General features: G+C 39.9%; 1 protein-coding gene across 1 annotated transcript in view; it reads right to left on the reverse strand.

Moving 5' to 3' along the window:
• Window positions 1-24,262, reverse strand: part of FAM214A (family with sequence similarity 214 member A) — a 1,637,733-nt gene that overhangs the window by 1,593,758 nt on the left and 19,713 nt on the right. The window contains exon 2 of the mRNA XM_044078844.1: window positions 14,041-14,225. Coding sequence (XP_043934779.1) covers window positions 14,041-14,225 — 185 coding nt within the window. The remainder of the gene's footprint in view (window positions 1-14,040; window positions 14,226-24,262) is intronic.

The following is a 24,262-nucleotide window of genomic DNA, read 5'->3' on the forward strand; positions in this document are numbered from 1 at the left end:
CACAAGATTAGAGGACAACACAAGCACAGCAGGTGTGGTCAAACATCACCCACCATACAATGCAGTGCTGAAATCAATTTCCACAAAGATGGAATTGGAGAGAACTGTGTCAAGACTATGTTCTTTGATTCTCTCTGTCAAAGAGAATGAGTGTTGGTCAGAGTGCAGAGACAAAGCACACTACTGCATGGCTATGCAGCTATGACATTAGTGCTCACTGCCCTATAAGGCAACAGAGTAAAACATGAAGAGGGAGGGGATTGGCCCTGAGGGAAGTACTATGGTAATCACCTTTGTCTCACAGGTGTTAGGCAAACCTGACAAATGTTTCCAGTATTTACAGCAACAGGGAGTAGCAGACTAATTCCAAAGCATCCTCTGTTGCTTAAATAGGAATAGTAAAGCAGTTCCACTTCTTATTTTATTACAATTCAGCTGACTGATCCTGACAGCAGGTGTCCATAGGATTGAAATCAGTCTCTCACAGTTCAGGGGTGCATAAAACAGCAGCTCGAGTTACCAGGTAAGTTTATGCAACCACTGTGAGATAAGGTTGTTAAACAAGAGTTGAATCAGGCAGCAGCTGCAACAGCTCCTCAATAAAAGCAGGACAGAAACAACTGGCCTAGACAATGGGGAACATGAAAGCTCATATTGGGACAGAGAGCAGGACAGACAGACTCCTTGGTTGGGGCAACAGAACAATGAAGGAGAAGCCATTCTACACTGCTGTCTGTCAAATGGCTTAATAGTGGCCAACACAAGTTCACATAAACAGTATGTCAAAAGATAATTAACAAGAGTGGTCAACATGCAACTCTGATAGAAAACCTTGTAATAAAAGTTCACTGGGTTTAAAATCAAGAGATTGCAAACTTACCCCTAATGAAACAGAAGGCTTCCCTTGTTCTGATCTGTTATAGCACCTCCCACAGTAAAGCCCTGCAGGACTGTCCTGACTTGACCCTCACAGCATTCTGACCAATACACAAGTTTAGTATTAGATACTCCTGACTATACTACATACTCTTACAGCAACCTTCCAGATCACATAAAAAGGGTCTGTAAATTAAAGTCATTTACTTACCATAATGACAGACTCTTTCATTCATGTCAGTCTGATATGACATGTGGGTCCAAGAGCTGCTTGCTGGATCTGACTCGGCAGTATCAGTATTCCAGCCTCGAGCCCCTTTAAGAATTCTCTCTCCCATAATATACCACTTCCCCTAGTTATCTCAGACACTGTTTGACATTCTATGACCTAGGTACAGACAACCCTGCCTGAGTAGAGACTAAATGGCATATGACCAAAAGATTCTTCAGATCGTAAGTAGGGAAAAGGGATGGAGAGAGGGTTGTCATAATGGATGGACATGAATGAAAGGATTTATTATGTTAATTATGTAACTTTCGTATCCTATTCATTCAGTCCATCTAATTGCTCATGTTTGTCGGAATCTCAAGCTACACTGCATCCCAGGTGTCCTCATGACAGGAGACCCATCAGGAGAAAAGCACCAAAGGATGCTCTACTACTGAAGGTGCAGTCCAATTTATAATGCTTGATGAAAGTATGCATGGAAGACCAAGTGGCCACTTCACAAACATCTACTGAAGAGGTCCTAAAGAAGGCAGTGGAAACTGCAACAGCTCTGGCAGAATGAGCCCTAGGTTTGATAGGAAGAGTCTTATTGCTTGGTGTGTAAATAAAGGAAATGCAGTCTGACAGTCATCTAAAAAGTGACACGTTTCAAACGTACTTGCCCAGTTTGTTAGGGGGCAAAAGAGAAACAGCTGCTCATCTTTTCTAGATTTAGGTATGTGAATACAGAAACACACTTACCTATGCACAGCCAATGTATGTGATATGTACTCACTTGTTTGCATAATTCGGAAAGAAAACTAGGAGATGAATGGGCTCTGAAACATTTGATTCAAAAGCCAACTTTGGCAGGAAGGACGGATTTATTCTTAGAGATGCTTTATCTTTATGGAACACCAAGTAAGGCAAAGAGGATGACAATGTGCATGCAGTTCTGAGATGCTTCTGCTGAAATGATGGCAACAAGGAAAATAGTTTTCCATGAAAGATATTTTAGCTCAACAGAAGGCACTGATTTGAGTGGGTATCTAGTGAGCGTCTCCAAAAGAAAATGCAGATTCCCAAGGAGGGACTGGTTCTCTTATCGGTGGCCTCAGTAAGACAGTTGCTTCAAAAAAGGCTTAGTAGAGTTTATGCGTGGTTAGAGAACACACCTGCAGGCCAATATGGAAGCAAGAAATCCAGACCTTAACTGTACAAGGACTAGAGCCTGAACCTAAAAAAAGCAAGAAAATGGAGAACGTTGGAAACTGGGGCTAAGAATTTGTCAATGTTTTGTGGGGAGTCCAGGATATAAATCTTTTCCCTATGTTGCAACAGATCTTACAGGCAGAAGCCTTCTGAGGAGCTGTTAGAATCCATACCACTTATGTGGGGAAAAAATTCCAACAGCCAAGGTGGATCTCTTGGATAAGACCTCAGAAAAGGGAAAACATATCTATCTGGGCATGAAGTGGGGTAGGAGGATAACTGTTACCTTATACCTTACAGCCCTCTGTAGGGATCTGAACATTGGGGAAGAGGCGGATAAGCTTAAAGAAACTCTGGGGTGTGTCACTGCTGTTAAAAAGTCTCTCCTAGCGGCTGTCTCTGAGGGAGAATCACGGCAGAATAGTTGTTGCATTTGGTGTTGTATGGTGTTGACAAACCAATCATAGCAAGGAGTGCCCCAGTACATGGACATCTTTATGGCTATTGCTGGATTAAGAGACAACTTGTGAGGTATGAGAAAAACCTCTGAGCCTGTCCAAAGGCAGAGGAGTACTCCTGTGATGCGCACAGCCATCAGAAAGTGATTGAGAAGCTATTGCCAAAAGCCAAATCATCATAACTTTATTATACAAGGGTTTAGATCTTGTTCTCCACTTGCTTGTTTATAGACCAAAGTACAGTCATGTTGTTCCTCTGTGCAGGTAACATGCTTTGTGGAAGGCAGTCCTGGAACTTCTGCAACACTCATTGAACTTCCCTCATCTCCAATACATTTATTTGAAGGTTTGCCTCTTTGTCCATCCATACTCCTCGGACCATTTTCTATTCATGACCCCCTCCACCCAAGATAGGAAATATCCTTGGTCACTGTCGTAATGGGGGGGGCGGGGTTGAAGAATGGAATGGAGATTGCAACCATCACTACAGATGACTTCTACATGAATCTGCAATGATTACAGTCTCTGAGAGGGTATGGATTCAGTGTGACCATTGAGCTTGACGCAACCACTGCAAAATCATCACATGGATGTGAGCACGGTAGACCCTTAGGATTGCTGATGCCAACAGGCCTAACACTCTCAGAAACAAGGCTGCTGGAGGAAAATGTTTAAGTAGTAGAGGCTGAACTGCAGATTGTAAAGTCTGAACGATAGAGAGTAATCCAGATGACACCCTACAAATACAATTTTCTGAGTAGGTTGGAGATTGGATTTTTCTAGGTTTATGAATATTCCCAGGAACTGGCAAAGATGAAAGGTAGTCCCTGGTCTGCAGAAGAGACTCCATCAAGGGGGCAGGCAAAAGCCAGTCATCATGCTATGGGCTAACCCTGTATCCCAGTAGCAGTACCATGAACTGCTAGGACAGCCATACATTTGGTGAACATGTTGTAGGCTGTGATGAGACCAAATGGTAAGATTCTGAACTGATAATGACTGGCTCCTATTCAGAAGCTTAGGAATCACCTTGATACTTTCTCCACTTTTACATGTAGCCAAGTGTCTTGGAGATCCAGACAGCATGTCCATTCAACTGGTCTGAGGCAGAGTAAAATTCATTGCACAGCAATTCAGAATCTGGTCGTGTACACATCTATTCAAGAGGCTGAGGTCCACGATGGGACTGAGGTCTTCAGTCTTCTTGGATAGCAAAACAATTTGGAATAAAATCCTGACTCTCACTGGTTTGGTCTGGCAGGGCCTCTTGGATAGCTCTTAGCGGGAAGAGAAGTTCTCTTTTCCTGAGGTTTTTGCCCGACTTGGTGTAACATCTGGCAACAGGTTGCTGGCAGGGAAGGAGTTCCCAAAAATGGAATACAACACCCTCTGGATACAAGCCCTCTTACCCATTTGTCTCGTATGATGGCCAGCCACAATGCTGGGTAGAGGGAGTGATGACTCTCGACTGCCTACAGAGTGGTGCAGTTGAGCAGACCTTCAGACACTCTCTAGTCATTGGTCTGAAAAGGAACCACAATATCCTTGGTTCTGTACATCCCCTTGTCTGAGTGTGATCAAAAAAGGAAATCTCTGCCGCAGCCGACCCTATTAGGAGGAGAGTCAAAATGATTTCTGAACTTCTGAAACAAGAGTGAAGGAGGTCCTTTTGGTTTCAGTTGTAAGACCGCTGTGGGACCTTGAACTTCACTGACAGCAGAAGGGGTCCTGTCATCTGGCTGCTCCATCCACCACATTTTGAATTAGGTGCATGAAGAGATTTGTGAGACTAAGCATGGTAGTTATGACAGCTTCCAGATTTGTGACTCTGCCATCAGTGGGGTTTTGAGTATAAACGGGCTACTGGAACAAAATCTCTCTGAAACCTGTTCACGTGTGTGGTACACTTCAGGACTCAATGCAAAACTGCCAAAGCATACACCCACTTCCCAAGTCTATCTAGCGTCCCAGGCTATACTGGGGTATGGACAAAGGCAGTGTCTTCAGACAGCTCCCTTTTGGTTGCTGCTGCAACAATGACTGAGTTGACTGCAGGGACTATGGCCCAGTGTTGCTTATCCTTTGGTGGTCAGAAAATTTTGTCTGGCTTGCATTATACTGTCTCAGTCTGGCTCCTGCCAAGACCTCCTAACCACAAATTCAATTAACTTATCAGCTAGAGGGACTAACCAAAGGTAGATGGTGTCATCCCATGGGCCATCAGGGCAGGCTCCACTATGGCACATTAATGCTAATATTTTAACATATTTGGCATCCTCTAGAGGGTACTATAGGTATCTCCCCTCAATTGAAGGGTACTCCAATGAGGAGTTAGTGGTCCTTATTAAATGTCCTCTTTTGGGATATCGGGGAATTGTCACCAGATTCCTCAAAGGAATATTTTATTTATTTATTTATTTATTTTATTTCTTTACCATTTGTTGACAGGGAAAGTCCGACTAGGTTCCACAGAGCCTGTTTTCAGCACAGGCCCAGGGAGAAATGCTCCAGATGCATGTCTTTGGAATAAAGCTGCTTTGGAGCAGATGGTTTAAGGGTTACTGAATGACTATTCAGGGACATCTGATGAAACCACCACAAGAAAGAGAGGATCGGATGATGCCTGTGGATCTACTCTCTTTGGAAAGGAAAAATCACCCTTCCCAACACCTGAAAGGCTGAACCAACCCCTATCAGATTTGAAGATACCACTCCAGCCATCCGATCCAGTCCTCCCCTTCAGAGAAACAGACACTGCTGCTGGAGGGATCCCTAAAGCCATGAAAGTGGAAGGCCCAAATGACAGGATCAGAACAGATTCAGGCACCACCACCATAGTCTATGGGAATGGCCCTGTTTACAGAGCCAAAGTTGCACCCTGAATCCTTGGGTCGGAGATGCTGTCAATTCCCACAAGGCCAGAGTCAAATGAGTCAGGAAAATACCGGAGCCAAAGATGTAGAGTAGATCTGCACTATGGCTCCACGATCCAAGTGAAACATTCATTCCTAAATTACCAGAGCCAAAAGAGAGGCCAGTGAAGGAACAAGAATTGGAGGCATCTGAGTGGATTCAACTGCTTTCAAAACCGAAGGTGGCACAATAAGCCCCCATCTAGATCTCTGTCTTCAAAAATCTCTGCATCATATTATTCAAATCGACTTCCAAGATATTTCTGTAACACAAAGGATTGGATGGAAAGCACTGAGGAAGGTCTAGATGACAAGGGCAATGCCTTTTTCAGAGAATCCTGAATTGAAATGGGATCCAGACATTCCAGCTGCTGGGGTGGAGCGCAACTCAGCGTACATAATCTATGCTCCTCAAACTATGAAACCTTCAATGCAGAGGTCAGAAATGAGGATTCAACACTCCTTTTTCTCTTATTTAAATCTTTGTGCCTTTAAGAATTTTCTGAAACTTTCTTGGATTTAGCCACTTCTGAATCGGGAGGCCTTTGAGGATAAGCTTGTTCCCTCCTGTCCACCAAAGCTCTGGATCCAAACACTGCACAAACTTAACAGCTCACTGACAGGTGGGCATCCCCAAATACATGTAAAGATCACACAGATCTTGAAGCAGAATTTTAAGACTGCACATGGTACACTTTTTAATGCTAGCCCACTTTCCATGACTACAAATGGAAGCAAAGTCAATCCAACTCTAACAGTAAAATTACAATCTAAAATTCTAAACTCTAACAGTAAGGATTACTACTACCAAGAATTGACACAGAAACTATTTAATCTACTAACTTATTCAAATATTTAGCTACTTAACTATGAAACTACTACACTATCTATACGGCACACAAAAAAATATATTAATGGTGGGAAAGACTGCCAAGGGAAAATGTCCATTTTGCAAAAAGAGGAGAAAAATGAAGAGAAAAGCAAACATTACATAGCACTAAAACTCTACACTGTAGTCAAATACAAAAAAGCCAGTGGGCAATACCAATGTAAATACACAATATGGAAATACTGTGGTGGAGCAACAATCACGTCCTTTTGCTGAGGCAGCAAATGAGATCTGAGGTAACTAAGAGAAGTGGTGATTTATGGGAGGGAGACTTCTTAAAGAAGATCAAAGCTGGAGCACTGATAATGCCAAACTGGATCAGACAAGCGGCCAGAGGACCACATGTCCTATCAGATGGACTGAATAAAGAGAATCTGATAACTCCTTTAGTCACAAAGTTTGTTTTGCCTCTCATCGCATAAAACAGACCTGGCCGATAAAAGTACAACTAAAAAGAGTGATGGCATTAATACATGAAGACTAGTATTAAAATATGTAGTTGAGTTAGCCAGTATGAATAAAAAACTAGTATTAAAATGTGTTGTTGACTTAGCCAGTATGAATAAAAAACTATACTGAAAACCACACCAACGGAAATAGACTGAAAAAATAAGATATTTTATTTTCTGATTCTGGTACCTCGGCCTTCGCCTTCAATGGAATAGTTAACATGTTCAGAAGCAAGTCTATAAGAAGCACCTTCCAATTACATTAAATGATTAATTAAATGCAATTAACAATAATTATTCAAAATTTTAAAGCCACAAATACATCAAATCTACCAATATAAAGTTATAAATTTCCCAAACAAAATTTCTTTTTACCAATTCATTCTTTAAACATATTCAAACATTTTTAACATATTAATACTATATAATTACTACATAATTACATATATCATTCATATTTCTAAATTCATCCCATTAGGAAAGAGAGTATTGAAATTAATAATATACCTAGATTCCATATTTAATAATGTCTGATGAAGTAATTATATAGTATTAATATGTTAAAAATGTTTGAATATGTTTAAAGAATGAATTGGTAAAAAGAAATTTTGTTTGGGAAATTTATAACTTTATATTGGTAGATTTGATGCATTTGTGGCTTTAAAATTTTGAATAATTATTGTTAATTGCATTTAATTAATCAATTAATGTAATTGGAAGGTGGTTCTTATAGACTTGCTTCTGAACATGTTAACTATTCCACTGAAGGCGAAGGCCGAGGTACCAGAATCAGAAAATAAAATATCTTATTTTTTCAGTCTATGCTGCTATTTCCGTTGGTGTGGTTTTCAGTATATTTGGACTTTTACTGTTTTTACAGTTCTGGTGTGTGTTTTTTGGTTGATTAGAATGTCCACCAACGGAGCAGCGGGACCTTCAGTTGCCACAAGGAGCAATTCGTATATTTTGGATTTTTCTTCCATTTGGAAAGATAGGGAAAAAAGGTTTGCCTCCAACGACCTGTGGAGTTGTGGCAGCAATGATTATGCTATAAAGTTCGAGGAGTTGGAGAAATTAATGGTAAAGGAAGCAACTGTTTTTTATGATTTAAAGTTATTGGAAAAGTATGTCAGTTCTAATACCACTCCAAGGGGGCTTAGAGTGGACCGTTTACCAGCATATGAATTTTCGGAAGAGGAGTCTGATCTTTTCGCAGAATGGAAAGAGATTTCCCTACAGTGTACTTTGGGCTGGCTAAAAGTGCTTATCAAGCGCAATGAAAGAGCGCTTGTTAAAATACGTTCCAACATAGCTGAACTGCAAGAGACTTTATGTAATAATTCCCTGGAGGCAGATTTTGCACAGAACCTTAATGACATTAAATCAAGAGTGTTAAAAATAGAAACGCAGGTAGTGCAACGTAAAAAGAAAAAGTTTGTACGAGACACCAATGATTATGCTACGGGGATGATTTTTTCTTGGCAATTCAACTTTAAGAGGGGGCGTGGTAGATCTGCTACAAAAAACAGCAGAAGCAGATCCCGCGGCCTTAGAGACACTTCCGGTTCATCGATTGAAGCAGACTCAGCGGGAAAGAAAAGCGTCTCCTTCGATGAAGTAGATGTTGAAAGAACTGTGGGTTTTAGTGGTCCGCAAGAGACTAGTTCATCTGATAAAGACAATTCGACTCAAAGGAAGGGGCGCAATCGGCACTTTCAGGCGAAAAGAAAGAACAACTGATTTTGTGTATTATACACAAGGGACAGATGCTAAAGGACATATTTCTCTTCATGGTGGTGGGTTAAGAACTGCATGTAATGTTTATTCTAACTCCTTTGCAGGTGAGAATTTAAATATAATTAATCTCTCTGATTTACGCATTTCTGATGTTATGAAACAAGTTTTGTGTAAAGGAACTAAATTTGTTCCAACACACATTCCTTCATTGTCTGATTTAATATTAGAGGCCAAAGAATTTTGCAGGAAGTTATATTTGAAGGTTTTCTTTGCAAATAAACAGAAAGGAATGGGTAGTATTTTGGAAGAAATGAATGATGTTTCTGTTCTTGAAAGTTCGTTAATGGATATGTCAGTTTATGAGAATGAAATGATAGATATTTTTTCAGTATCAGAACATCATTCATCTTCTGATTCAACTTTTGAGTTTTGCACTGGTTATGGAAAATTTAAAATTCCAAAAATACCTTATGTTAGTGAATTTATCCCTCCTAAATCGAATAACAGTTTAAATGTTTTTGAAAAAACCTTGATTAAGCAAATTGAGAAGGAATTTGGGGTTTTTAAAAAACATCAGAAGGGTTACAATCTTTCTAAAATAGAATGGCAAGCTCTTTGTGAAATAAGGGATAAGAGTGACAAATATGTTTTCACGGAGTCTGATAAAGGTGGAAACTGGGTTATCTTGTCTAGAGACAGGTATAATTCTCTGGTGTTAGATTTGCTATCTGATAGCGATACTTATCAAAGTTTACCAACAAATCCCAGGGTGGAATTCAATAACGCCTTATATGATCTATTGGAAAGGGGTGAACATTTGGGTTTCTTTAGTCATGGAGACGTTAAAAAGTTATTTATAAAGAACCCAAAGGATGCCAGATTTTTTATCATTCCTAAGATTCATAAGGATTTGAGAAATCCACCTGGAATCCTATTGTTTCAGGGAGAGGTGCTTTTTCTCAAAATGTTGGTATGTTTCTGGACTCAGTTTTGAAAGAACGAATATCCTCACATGTTAAAAATACTAAGGAAGTTTGTGATTTTTTCAAGGGTATTTATTTGGGAAAGTGATTTTTATTGGGTCAGTGTGGATGTGAAGTCACTATATACCTGTATTAATACCTTTTGGGGACTTGAAGCAGTAGGTAAATTGTTGGGAGAAGGCCCACGTACCTCCTATATTATTAGTTTGTTGGAATTTTGCCTTACACATAACTATTTTGAATTTGAAAGGAAATTTTACTTGCAGAAAGTAGGTACTGCAATGGGTGCTTGCTTTGCTCCATCATATGCTGTTATTTTTATGGGATTTTTTGAAAATTTTTTTCTGTATTCTAAGAATTTTTTCCAAAATAGGGTGATCAAGTATAAGAGATTTATTGATGATTTATTATTTCTATGCAAGGGGAATCCTAAAGAATTTGAAGTATTCATCTCTAGCCTAAAAGAAAATCTGTGTGGATTGGATTTTACTTTTATTATAGGTTGAGATAAAATACAATATTTAGATGTGGAATTTTATGTGGGCGTGGATGGTAGAATACAACATAAACCTTTCCACAAAACCACAGCAGTTAACAATTTTTTACATGCTTCTAGTATGCACAGTTTTCATCTTGTTAAATCATTGCCTTTTGGAGAATTCAAACGTATTGCAGGAAATATTTCAGAGAAGGATAATTATACAATGGAATTTGATAGAATACAGGAAAAATTGTTTGAGAGAGGACATTCACATGATCTGATAAGTAAAGCTAGAGTTAAAGTTGAAAGAACACTAGGGTTAGTACATGATTTCCAGAGGTCTGTAGGTAGTGGAAGAATTCACTACGGTGATAAAAATGGGAAAAATTAGAATAAATTTAAGGAAGAAAATGATGAGATGAATAGGATTTTCTTTGTAAATAAATTTACAGCCTTTTCTCCCATTTTAAGAAGACTGGTAATGGAATTGTGGCCTATTATTGAAAATGATGACAGCCTTAGAAATATTATGCCTAGGGAAGTGATTTTTTCCTATGGTAGATTTCAAAATCTAAAGGAGTTAGTAAGGAGCAAAAGTAGAAGGGAAAAACTGGCCAATGCAGGAGCTTATGCATGTGGTAGATGTAAGGTTTGTGATAAGATCAGGAATTTGGATGGGACAAGGATCAATGGCATTTTATATAATGCCATTGACCAGTTTGATTGTAACTCATCTGGGGTTATTTATGTTATAGGATGTAATTGTCTTGTTAAAAAATGGTATGTTGGGCAAACTAAACGCAAGGTAAAATTAAGAATATTAGAACATCTTGGAGATATTAGAAATTCTAGGCTGGATAGTCCTGTGGCTAGTCATTTTAGTGCAGAGCATATTAATTTCAATACTCTCTTTCCTAATGGGATGAATTTAGAAATATGAATGATATTATATGTAATTATGTAGTAATTATATAGTATTAATATGTTAAAAATGTTTGAATATGTTTAAAGAATGAATTGGTAAAAAGAAATTTTGTTTGGGAAATTTATAACTTTATATTGGTAGATTTGATGTATTTGTGGCTTTAAAATTTTGAATAATTATTGTTAATTGCATTTAATTAATCAATTAATGTAACTGGAAGGTGGTTCTTATAGACTTGCTTCTGAACATGTTAACTATTCCATTGGAGGCGAAGGCCGAGGTACCAGAATCAGAAAATAAAATATCTTATTTTTTCAGTCTATGCTGCTATTTCCGTTGGTGTGGTTTTCAGTATATTTGGACTTTTACTGTTTTTACATTTCTGGTGTGTGTTTTTTGGTTGAATAAAAAACTAGTATTAAAATGTGTTGTTGACTTAGCCAGTATGAATACATTTCCCAGCCATCAATACTTCTACCACTGCTTCGGTCTGACAGCTACTGTTCAACAATAACTTGACTGCAAGAGGAAGGAATACTAAGCCCCACACACTTCTACACACCATATGTCAGCAGTTACTGTAGTACAAGTACAGTCTACTGTACTGGTCTGCTCTACCCGCTATGAATCAACAATTTTATGTTCACTCAAACAGCTTTCAGACTACCTCCAAGAAAGCATTTTTACAGATGTTTAAATGCCCTGTCTCGAATAACACAATTTCTAGACGGTCTAAACACAATGTAATTTTTAAACATTTGAAATTTTCTTCAACTGGTCTTCAACACAGTTAAATCCTAAACACCAATTTCCATTTTTTTAAGCTCATCGCATTTATCAGCACCTTAACACCTACTTGGAAAAGATTCAAAGAAAGGCCCAGCCATTTCTGCTTTGCTCACACTAGTAAATGAGCAAATAAATCCAGACTCAAAGAACATTAATACCTATTACGGCAGCCAAGGATATGTTGGAAGGGACTATGCAAAAGATAAAACAAAAACTAAGAAATGAAGCTCTTGTTTACAGATATGGACAGCATGATACAAGCAGTGAAAATGGTTTTAGTCTCTAGTTTTACATGCAGCTCAAGCAAAGTAGCAGTTGTGGACAATTAATAAAAAGAGTTCAAGGAATTATTCTGGGAGGTAAATGAGATAAATCGAGCCTCACAACAGAATAAAGTGGTTTAGGATTACCTGATTTGAAGGGATACTTTTAGAGATACACAGTTTCATACCTCTCAACTCTTCAGATTTTTTGCTGAATGTGCCTCATATTTTTGGTCTGTTCTTCAAAAAATCTGCTTTTCTAGCAAATCACAGAGGAATAAAGTCACTAAATAAATCAGATACGTTTCAGCTTCAGACTTCATAACTGTCAGAACATGCAAGCTAACAGATTTGGTTACTCTAGCACCTTTCTAAGTTTATAAAAAGCAATATCTGAAATCCATCCCTATTTTTGGGCCTTTGATGCCCCAATATTTTAGGCTTTGTCCAGATTTCTTGTGCTAAGAAGTTGAGAGGCATGGTTAAGGTTCATATATAAAACAAAAGCAGAAAAGAAAGATGAAGGGGGGGTCAAGAAATAAGGAAAGGGTGGGATTTTGGATGCAAATCATTAAGGAGACTAACAACCATCATACAGAATATGATATTCATAACGTTTCATAAAGTATTCTAAGAACTAAACAGACAAGTGAATGGAGAAAGCAGATTTTTACCAACAGGGACAACTGCAAGTAGGAGGCATGAAGGGTCTGGAATTTACTGGAGAAAACAGGCAAAGGAACCAAGGTAGTGGTAGCAAATAACTAGAGGAAAATGTAATAAGAGCAGGATAAGGCCAAGATGATGTTTGGACTGCAAGATACAGACTGCCTTCCCTATCAGGAATTGATATCAGAATATAGGCAAAGAGAAAGTGATAGAAGAAATCTTAAGTATTGTTCTGGCAGGAGTTTTTAGTTGAATCAAGGGCATATAAAATACTGTAAGATAACTATATGGATTAATCAGAGCAGCTTAGAAAAGAGTGGGAAGAGAGACTGGAAAAGCAATTGACAAGGGAACAATGGGAGGATATATACATGGCTCCCAGGTATGGAGCAAAGTTCATAAGACTGTAAGATAACTATATGGATTAATCAGAGCAGCTTAGAAAAGAGTGGGAAGAGAGACTGGAAAAGCAATTGACAAGGGAACAATGGGAGGATATATACATGGCTCCCAGGTATGGAGCAAAGTTCATAAGGCTTAGGATTTTTGCTGTGAAGTGTTTACGTTCAAGCAATCTTCAATTTTTCCTCAGATAAATGTTGGAGATGTGATGATGAAAAAAAAAAGAGAATTGGAAACATGCTTTTTTGTGAGTGTGATGAGTTGGCATATTTAAAAATGTCCTTACGTACTCGGTCAAAAATATTTGGGGGAACGACTGTAACTTAGGAAATAATTATTTTGGGCTGAGACATAGGATCTGAACTGCCTAGAGACAGAAAGGTCTTGTGTTTAATTCTGTTGGCTGCCAAAAAAGCAATTACTGGAAAATTGAAATCAAAATTCAAACCAACTGCATTTGAAGTATTGAATATTGTAAAAGGGAGAAAAGAACTGAAGACACATCTTTAGAAAATGGAAGGACCAAACTACATAGAAATAAACGGAACTTGTGGTATGAATACATGTAGAATAATGTTAGTTGGGAGGAGGAGAGAGGTTTAAGGGAAGGCAGGAATTGAGAGATTTATGTAATGCTGGACTTGAAAAACAGCTGTCATAACGAAAGAAAATATGCAATGTTTAATGGTGTAAATGGAAAATGTTAATATGCTTAATTTTCTATTAATATACGTCTCCAACTTAAGTGATATTTTAATAAAGATGTTTAAAAAAACAGCAGTAATACCTGTGGAAGCTTGTCACTGCACTCATGTTTTGCAGACACCACCTGGCTTGACTGAGCAGGAGGACAGTGAAATCCTTCAGTTCGACCTTTCAATGAACATTCTGGAGTTCGACCTTCTGCAATCAATAAAGTCAGGGAGACCAGGAACTCCTCTGCATCACATTCCAAGTTTTCATCTACAGCATCTGGAGAAAAATACACACAAATTCAAAAGCTTTTCAGCAAGCATGCATAAGCAAATCTCAGAAGAAAGAAGGCTACGGTGTGAACTTTGCTAATGTTATCCAAGTGTCAAAAGCCAATGCATTCATGGCTCTAAGTCAATGTAAACTGTTTTTAATTTCCGTCTTATAATTTTCATTTAATGTCTATGTAATTTAATACATGAAGAAAATGCAAATAATCAAATGCTACAGTTCACGTTTTACACAACTTAAAATAGCAGAATTAAACTTCAGTAAAGCATCGCTGTAAACGACAAATGTCATCCTGGCTTCCTTACTGCACAAGTGAATTTAAGCATTTGAGAATATTTCAACAAACTGCTATTAGTGGATTAAACAGCAGAAGCTTGACTACGGTCTTTATTGCAATAAATTTGTCCGTTGGCAGGGTTGTAAAATACTAAAACAAAACTACATTAAAAATTTAGACCAAGCACTCAAAATTACAACTTAGTAACATTAAGCACAATCTAGAAGCTTAAAGTGTTGTTCACAGTTTATAATACATTTTCTTGACCGTTTCTGACAAACAAATGGTCTTTATTGTTCAACTGTCTTCAGTTTGTCCTAACTGCAGCATTACTACTTCAGTCCCAAAATGCAGATCTTTGCAGCAAGTTCACTGTAATCAGACTACAGTATGTTTGGATAAAGGACTAAACAGAAGTGTGAATTCACTTCTTCCAGGACAAGCAACTTACAGCTCAAAATGTAAGAAATACAAGCGTTGACACAACAAGTAAGCAAGCAAGGATGAGCACAGAACTGGTAGTAGTAAGGCAGGACATAATCAAAAAATATACCAAAACTTCTCAATTAAGTATGTAGCAGTAGCTCCATCACCAGTCTACTAAGATTAGCATTACAGCACTACCTACACCTACAATGATCATGTGATTCTTTTCTAAGTGCTTATGCAAAACGGGTCCAGCACAGACTGCTGTTAGATGAATTTTACGGAAAACACAAGAAGGGCGAAACAAAGACATTCCATCAAAAGGGGCACTGATGAAAGAAGACTTGAAGGGCTTCACAAAATCATGCAACTACATCCAGGCACCTCTCCGGACATCAATGCCTGAACAGGCAGCCCATGAAGTACCATCTGCAGCATGGGATATCAACCTCATGTATGAACTGGAAATGTGTAAGAGTGGCCAGTTGTGAAGATGACCTCTTACAGTCCTCCACAGACATGGACTTCGACAGGGATTTGGAAAAATCCTTGGTCAAATCCCTCTGCAGCCTTGTAAAGTTCACTAAATAATTCAGCAACCTGAAAGCAAATGTCACTGAAGCAAATATGCACTTTCCAAATCTGTCCAATGCCTTCTACTCTCCATTGGGGGGGTGGACAAAGGCTCAGCTAACTCATTTTTTGTGGCTGCCGCCACAATAGCATCAATGGTGACTCCGTTGCTCCAATAAGATCTCATTCAGTGGTGCCAAAATTTTGTCTGGATATCAGGGAATTGGATCGACAGAGTCCGGTTCCTTACATGCCCAGTGAGAGACTAGGTAAATAAGCTCATCAGCCGGGGGGGGGGGGGTGTCACCCAAGAAGTAGATGGGCCAGAACCAAATGTTTAAAGAAAGACTGATTCCTCTGAACAGCAAGGGTCTGAAGACCATCCACCCTTTTGCTTAAGAACAACTAGAACATCCACAAATGAGACACCATCCAGTGGAGTCAGTACCCTCTGCGAGAGATTCCATAGGGGAATCTATGTACTTCCGTTTACACATTCTCTTGTGAGAACCTCCTTAGTGGGATGCTCTGGAGAGGTATCCAAAGATAGAGACTAAGTTCCTCTAAGGAAACTTTCTGGACGCTACTTGGTACCAGCTTGTCCCTGTACAGTAAGCTTAGACCTGCTGGAGGAATAGATGTAGGATCCAAGGAGGGGAGAGAAATTGGATCTCTTGGATGAGAGAAAGCTCCCTCGACTACCTTGAAAGCAGATGGACCGGGAAAAGCCGTGGCAGGCCGCACCACATCCAAAACCAATGAAGCATCCAAGCATAGTCCCTGCTCTGATCTATGTTTCAAGGAGGGAGCCAGACCAATGCTATCTAGCTCTGAAGCTCCAAGGGTGAAGGATGGCTCTGACAACACTAGTGTACACCTTGGTCCCCTGGATCCAACAATGATTCTTTGGCTCGGGGATTCATCCCAATCTGAGAGGACAGAAGCAGAACCAGTCAGGAAAACTGTCAGTATCAAATACCTAGCTGTCCAACACCAACTCTCTTGGAGCACTCAGATGCAAGGGCACCAAACACAAAGGATGAATGGAGAAGGAGATATGACTACATGAGAAGTGGAGGGAAGGCTCATGGATCCAATGGGAAATGGAGCTGAAATAACCCCCATCCAAATCTGAGCTCTGAGAAATTTTTTCATCCTATCCAAGTCCGTCTCAGAAAACTTCTGGGGGATCCAACGGATGAGGATGTGGGCTTTGGCCTCGACTGCCTCCTAGACAAAGTATGAAGAAAAGAGAAATGGAGCTGAGCAGATACTTGATCCACTGTGAACCCAGGTGAGTGAGTTCGTGGAGATTTAGATAAGTTAGTGGTCAGACCCAAGGTTTCTTGCATCAGAGAACTGCTAGGGAGATTTTACCAATATAACTGGATCTGAGGACTTGGGGTACAAACACTTTCTTTTAGGATCTTCTGAGGAGGCTCCAAAAAAGTTACAATGGTACAGGAGCTCTCTGGAAATAGAGTAGGGTATCTCTTTCAAAACTCTAAGAAGTCTTGACATGCTTACTGAGGGGGGGGGGTGAGCACCTGACAAAACGCAGGAAGATGGATGCAGCAATCCCTTAAGTACCAGTTTGTTTCTTCTGTCAGAAATTACTCTGAATTTGAACATAGCACAAACATAGCAATCAGTAGACAGATGTGCCACTCGTAAACAATAAACACACTCCCTGTGGGTATCAGAATATGGAATTTTGTGCTCACAGGAAGTGCATTTTTAAAGCTGGTTGGTTTCTCAGCCATAACTCAAAGTAAAGGGGAAAAATAGGCAACATTAACTTTTTTTTCTCTTAAAACAGAAAGATACTAGCAGTGGTTGTAAGACTACCCTAAAAATGGGTAATAATGTAAGAGCAAAAAAGGTACAGACTGGTACCAACAATGGTACACTGAGATTACCACATGGGTAGAAAAGATAGTCAGAAAGGAGATCTGACGAAAGGAAAACTGGATAGCAGGAAAACATATAATTAAGTAAAAACTACTCAAATTCTACAAAAGCCTAACAACATGCTCTTGACAGAGGATTCGCGTTCATGCGACATGGTGGCAAATGAGATCTGAGGTATTGCAGGATGGCTGAGGAGTTACGGGTAGAGGGAGGAGCTCAAGAGTTGGATCCCTAAGTCTGTGATATGCGGTTGAGTTGGATCCAAGGTCAGATCCATAACCCATACGTTGAGGAAGAATGAAAAGGACATTAGATTGCCTGGAATACTTTTGTTGTGGTGAGACCAAAGAATTATAGCCTAAGAATCATTTGGAAATGGTTGGTTTCAAAGCAGGCTGTCAAATCGGGTCTATATTAAAATCTCGAAGTCTGACAATATTGAATACGATATTGTCAACACGAGAATACCGAAAGCGCACTACATAGAATGTTTAAACGGAAAATCTCTGTACGGGGAGATTTCCGTTTACTTTAATATAGTGCATTCTCAGAGTTGGTATATTTAAGTAGGGGGGTGTGGGGGGCTTGCCCCCCTGCCTACACACTATTTAGTTGTTTTTTTTTTTTTAATTTAGTATTTTTTTTTGGTTTCGATGGTTTAAGACTTCGATCTCTAAAGTTCGATCTTTAGTGATTCGAAGTTTTAAACCTTCGAGATTATAATACAGACCCGTCAAATCTTTCCTTCACAAGGAATGAACTGCTCTGCAGATCTGAAAGATTTTGTACTGTCAAGATAGTATTCGACTTTTCTGAGGATTATCCAGAACAACCCTGATGTTCAATCTCCCTCATTTTTAGGTTTAGGAAAGAAAAGGTGAGATGGGCAGTTTGGCTTAAAGCAAATTTGGATACCTATTTAGGCATAAAAGGATTAGTTCTCAAAGAAACCTGGTCACTGTAGAAAATGAGATAGTAAGGGCTTACAACTCAAGACACTTTTACACAGGTCAGAGCAATCGCAAAGCATTTTCCCCACTGACAACTGCAAGTCAGCCACATGACAAAGACTGTCTTGATTGAGGGATATGTCGGTCCCCTTTTACTCAGCCCTCATTAAGCCAGTGATTGAATAGAATACACCCTTTGGCATGTACCGGTCCAAACCCATGCAACAACTGAAACACCCTCAGAGATAACTTACTAAAAGGATACAAGGTCTAAACAACATGTCATACACGGACCAACGCAAAGCCCTGTCACTACACTTGGTATTCTACAGTCTTGCTAAGAGGTGATCTGTGTTTGGCATACAATGCATTCTCAGACCCATTTCGGATGGATTTACTGCATATCACTAAGTCAAACGGCTTCAGAAATAAGTATCTACACCTCTTCTGCCATATCAGCACAGTTTGGAGGGAGAGGAATATTTCGCAGAGGATATCTTTGCTATGGAACAGACTCCCCATCCACATAAAACAAAGTTCATACCTATCCATTTTCAAGTGCAACTTAGATCTATGGATGGAAAACAATTTACCTTGGACTACTTCTGTACTACTAATGGGCAGGTGCAGCTCCTAATTGCTTTATTCCATGCATGGGTCCCCTCAAATTGCCTAAGGTATGATCCCAGTTATTCTCATTAGGAGTTGTACATAATTACTGACCATGGCATTGCTAAGTCCAATCTATAACCAAATGAGATACGTTATTTCAAGAACAAAAAGGAAAATTACCTATGCTTAAAATGGCCCACAAGTGCAGGTAGCCTAATAATTAACTTACAAACTAGTTCAAATAGAGCAAATTATAGCTTCTCTAACACAAAAAAGATCTGAAAGAGGAGCCACCTATTTTCTTGGTCATTTCTTAAGCAAAACACCTTTCAAAAACATTCTGACATGAGAATGCATTGAAAGAGGATCACCCATGAACAGACATGCTGAAATGTATGTTAAATGAGCCCTGAAGAAGTAAAGAAGGCCTTACAACCATAACTCACGCAAACTGTAAAGCTAGAGAAACACTAGCCCTGAATGGGTGCTGGTTATGTTTCTGGTACCAACTAGAAAACTCTTCACATTTGCTAATATATGATTTTCTATACGCAGGCTTTCTTACCTCAATTAGTACCTGCTGCACATCTTCAGTAAACATGTGCCTAAAGGTAGTTAAGTCCATATCATCCAGGCAGTCAGTTGAAGATGATCAGGGTTAGGGTGCATTACCTTGGGGGACTCCATCCGATTCTTCAGAACTACCCTGGATATCAAATGAAAGGGTGGAAAAGCATACAGGAACATACTTGTCCAAGGAAAAGAAAAAAATAACGGTCTTCCAAACCTTCTTGCATGGAGTCCTGGAGTAGAATTTTGTTGATTTAGCTGATTGTTCAGACAGGACAAAGGGCCCTAATCTAGTTTCCATTACTGAGGGTCTGCCTTTGTTCTGCTCAGCTCGTCTGACACACAATTTTTCTCTGACAGAATGTAGGATGCCTGTGGAGTGAGACTGTGCTGTGAAGCTATATCTCAAGCTAACATGGCTAGGCTGCCAAGAGGGCAAGTCCTGGTTCCCCCTTGCTTGTTGATATACCACAACTGTAATATTGTCTGTAACAACTTGGAGGTCCAGGGGGACCAAGGATGATTCAGAGAGTTGAGTGCCACGAACAGAGCAAACATCTCTAACATTTGTGTGCTTGCTTCTGTCCTTGATGTCCCACACACCTTGTACTTTCATCCCTTCTGAAACTACTTCCCAAGCAAAGTCCAAGGTGTCTGCAGTGACTGCTTTGGATGGGGAGACCTATATTTAGAGAAATTTGCTGTCTCCACCAAGTGATTTCTCTTCTGACAGACCCCAGAACTGCGATTTGAAAAGATAATGGGTGTTGGTGCTCAGACCAGAGACTTCAGGTACCATTGTATCCAGGCAGGCAGTCAATGGGTCTCATTAGCATCACAGATGCCATGAGACCCAAAATCCTGAGGTATTCCCCTCACAGTAACAGAAGTCAGAGTGGAAAATCTTAGAAATAGACGTAAATATACATAATATTTTTGCTTGCGGAGAAAAAGCTCTTTAAGTCGACATGTAACAGATACTTCAGGAACACAATCCTGTGTGATGGGAGTCAAAAAGACTTAATGTCCTCTTGGAATCTCATCTCATATCAGAGATCTCTTACTCAAGTGAGACATTACTGATACTTTGAAAAAGACTCTGCAAAGATAAGCAAGTTGTCTAAATATGGAGAAATGTAGATACTCTGTAGTCTGCAATGAACTATAACATAAAAGTTATATACTCACCATAATGATAGCTCTGTGTTGTCCGTTTCTGTCCTTTACTCGACGGACCAGTCTTGGATCCTATGTCAGATCTGGTATGGCCTCTTCCAAGCCTTGGGTTCAGTGCTCAGGCTCCTCCCCTACCCATAATCCCTGTGAGAAGAGTGAGCTACCTCAAATGGAGTTTTGCCCACCCAAGAGAAGATACTGGATTTTTTTTTTAAATATATACTAAAAGTACAGCACTCTTACATACTGATAACCTGCATAAAGACAAAATCCTCAGCAGCCAGAACATGGTCAGCTAGATCCATCTCAGTAAGATTATATTGTAAACTTCCACAAAACAAGGAGGGGGATGGTGGACGCATAGTTGAGGAAAGGACAAAAACAGACAATATACATCTGTTGTTACAGTGAGTTGATAACTTTTGTATCTGTTCTTTTCCACCCATTTCTCAACCTATGGGACAGAGTCCCCAGCTACTTTTATACCAAAGAGGCCTCATGGAAGAATATTCTGGAGCACAGCTGAACCAAAGGAACCCTAGACCTGGTATGCATATCCAATTTGTAATGTAAGATGAAGGTGGATTGGACCATGTACCTGCAGCACATATGTCATCAATCTGAACACCGGAGAAAAAGGCTTTGGATAATGCCACACATCTGAAAGAATAACCTTTTGGGGAATGAAAATAGAGGAATTCCTTTTTCTTGGCAAACAAAGAAAATGCATGGAGTTAACCAGCATGAAAGAGTGACTTTGGACACTGATTTTCCCAATTTAGCAGTGGAGAAGGACAATTGTTTTGCTGACATAGATAAAAATAAACTGATGAACATCCAGTAAATGCAGGGTATATTCACCCTTGTTTGAGGGATTTGTGAAGAAAAATGGAAGATTTATGGACTGAATAATGGATGATTCAGAAACCACTTGGGGGGGGGGGGTTGTTTTCAAGGACACACTGCCCTTGTGAAAAATTAGATATGGAAGTTTTGAGGATAAGACATGCAACTCAGAAATTAGTCCGGCAGAAGTATTAGCCACCACAAATGAGGTTTTCCAGAATAAAAAACTTCAGGTCAACTTCTGCAGCAGGTTCGAAGGGAGGTACAGTCAGGGTCTGAAAAAGAACAGCAATATCCCATGGAAGAAATGGATCTCAATAAGAAGAGGCCAAAGTAGAAATTTACCTCAAAGGACAGCCTTGAATAATCTAAGTATGGGAGTGATTTTCCCCATATGTGGAAGGAGGAAATTGCAGCTAACTGTACTTTGACAGTGGAATAGTTGGCAGCTCCCTGGAAAGAAATGTGCAATGAGTCCAAGATTGCTGGAATAGGGCTAAAAAAGATCAGCATTTCTCTCTAAAGCCCAAATAGAAAACCTTTTCCATTTGCTTTTTATAAAGTTTCCTAGTGAAAGGTTTCTGAAAGGAAGACAATATGTGGACAACTGCGGGTGACAGTCTGGACTGTCAAACCATCCCTGGAATTGGACAAACTGCGCAAGGGATTGAATGTTCAGGTGAGGCAACCCTGAAGGATGAGAAAGTAGGTCTGGATCTGAGCCCAGTACTCAAGGAGGGTTAATTAGATAAAGCCACAGGAAAGCTTTGTCAAAGCCAATAAGGGGCTATGAGTACAGTGACCTTCATCGTGGATGCTTTCTGTAGGAACATTGAAATTAGGGGAAGATGTAAAGGAATCTCAGGGGTTACTGGTGTATCAGAGCATCATGCATGAAACCTTCTTGTGCAGAGTTAGAGCAAAGAACTTGGTGCATTTAGTGTTGTGGGGACAGGCGAAGAGGTTGCAACAAGGTCAACCCCAGAGGCTGAAAATCTGCTCCGTTATTGAGTTAAGGTACTACTCATGAAGGAGCAGAATGGATCTGCTCAACTTGTCCACCAGTATGTTGGATTTGCACAGGATATACACTGCAATAAGAAACTGGTGAGAAGGTATCACCCTCTGCCACACTCTTATGGCCTCTTGACCAAAGGATAACATATGGCTCCTCCCAGACTGTTTGATGTATCAAACTGCTTTTTGCTGTCTGGATGGATATCGCACTCAAGGGGAGAGAGTCCTGAAAGGCCTGCAATGATGGGACGACTGCTCTCAACTCCAATATACTGATGTGAAGACTGAACTCTGTGTGAACTCATCCCTTGGACAGCCATTGCCAAGAAACGACCCCCCCCCCTCGTTAGGGAGAGTTTATGGTCACTTTAGCTTGGAAGAAAGGCAGAAGGAATGGACATCCCTGTACATGCAGAGACTCTAGTCACCAGTGTGGGTGCATTCTGCAAATGTTTGTTAGACTCACTAAAAAGGATAAAGGTTTTCTGACCAACCATTACACTGCCAGGTCCACTGAAAACCATGCATATAAAATCTGGGCAGTGATACTAATGTGACTGAAGCAGCCATGGAGCCTAAAAAATGAAAAATTAGTCTCAAGTGGCTTCTGGAAGGATAGAAATTCTTGGGCTTGTTGATGAAAGTACAGTTGTGTACCTACCATAAATGTAGATGTTCGAGTGCATTCACTGTTACAGTCATCACAATTGGGTTATCCTGCTGGCAGGCTACCCGCAGTCGGCCTGAGTTCCAAAGTCTAGTTCCGGCATCGGTTGCTGTCACCTCTTCCCTGACGTCAGTGCGGCAGGGGTATACAAGATGCAGCCGACGCCATTTTCTTCAGTTTTTCTTGTCCCAGATGTCAGGTGCCCCTAAAATGGTCGGCTAAATTATGCCAATAAGCATGCATGCACAAAAAACAACTTTTCCTTCATCGACAAGCAAATACACTACATAGGTTCTATAGAGTAGAAGAGTACAGTTAGGTCCCAGCAAAGAAGAAAGTGGGATGGTGGGAGGGTAACCTGGACTGCAACAGTGAATACACGAACATCTACATTTATGGTAGGTACACAACTGTACTATGTTCATTGTGTTTCACTGTTGCAGTCATCACAATTGGGTTGAATCCCAAAGCTAAGGTTGGAAGGCTGGAGCTAAATAGGATTAGGAGAGGCTATAAGGCCCTGTAGAACTGCAGTGGCAAAGCCTGCCCTGGATTTAGAGTAGAGAGGTAGGTGATAGTGCTTTGTAAAGGTATGCACTGAACTCCAAGTTGCAGCTTCTAAGATGTCTTTGGTTGATACTTCTCTGAGTAAGGCTGCTGAAGTGGTTGCTGCTCTGGTTGAATGTGGCCTAATGCCCTTAGGCACTGATTTGCCATGCCGTGAATAGCAGAAGCGAATGCAATGGCCTATCCACTTTGAAATAGTCAGTTTTGAGATAGGCTTTCCTTGTGATGCTGCAGCACAGGCCACTAGAAGTTGATTAGTCTTTCTGAAAGCTTTAGTTCTGCCCAAGTAGAAGCGTAGCTGTCTGTGAATGTCCAAAGAATGCAGAATTTTCTCACCCTTATTCTGTGGGTTTGGATAAAAAGTATGCAAATGAATTGTTTGGTTAAGGGCCACACTGGACACTATCTTAGGCATAAATGTAGCGTTTGTCCT

The sequence above is a fragment of the Protopterus annectens genome, chromosome 7.part1, assembly GCF_019279795.1.
Source record: "Protopterus annectens isolate FY-2018-M chromosome 7.part1, PAN1.0, whole genome shotgun sequence".
NCBI lineage: Eukaryota > Metazoa > Chordata > Ceratodontiformes > Protopteridae > Protopterus > Protopterus annectens.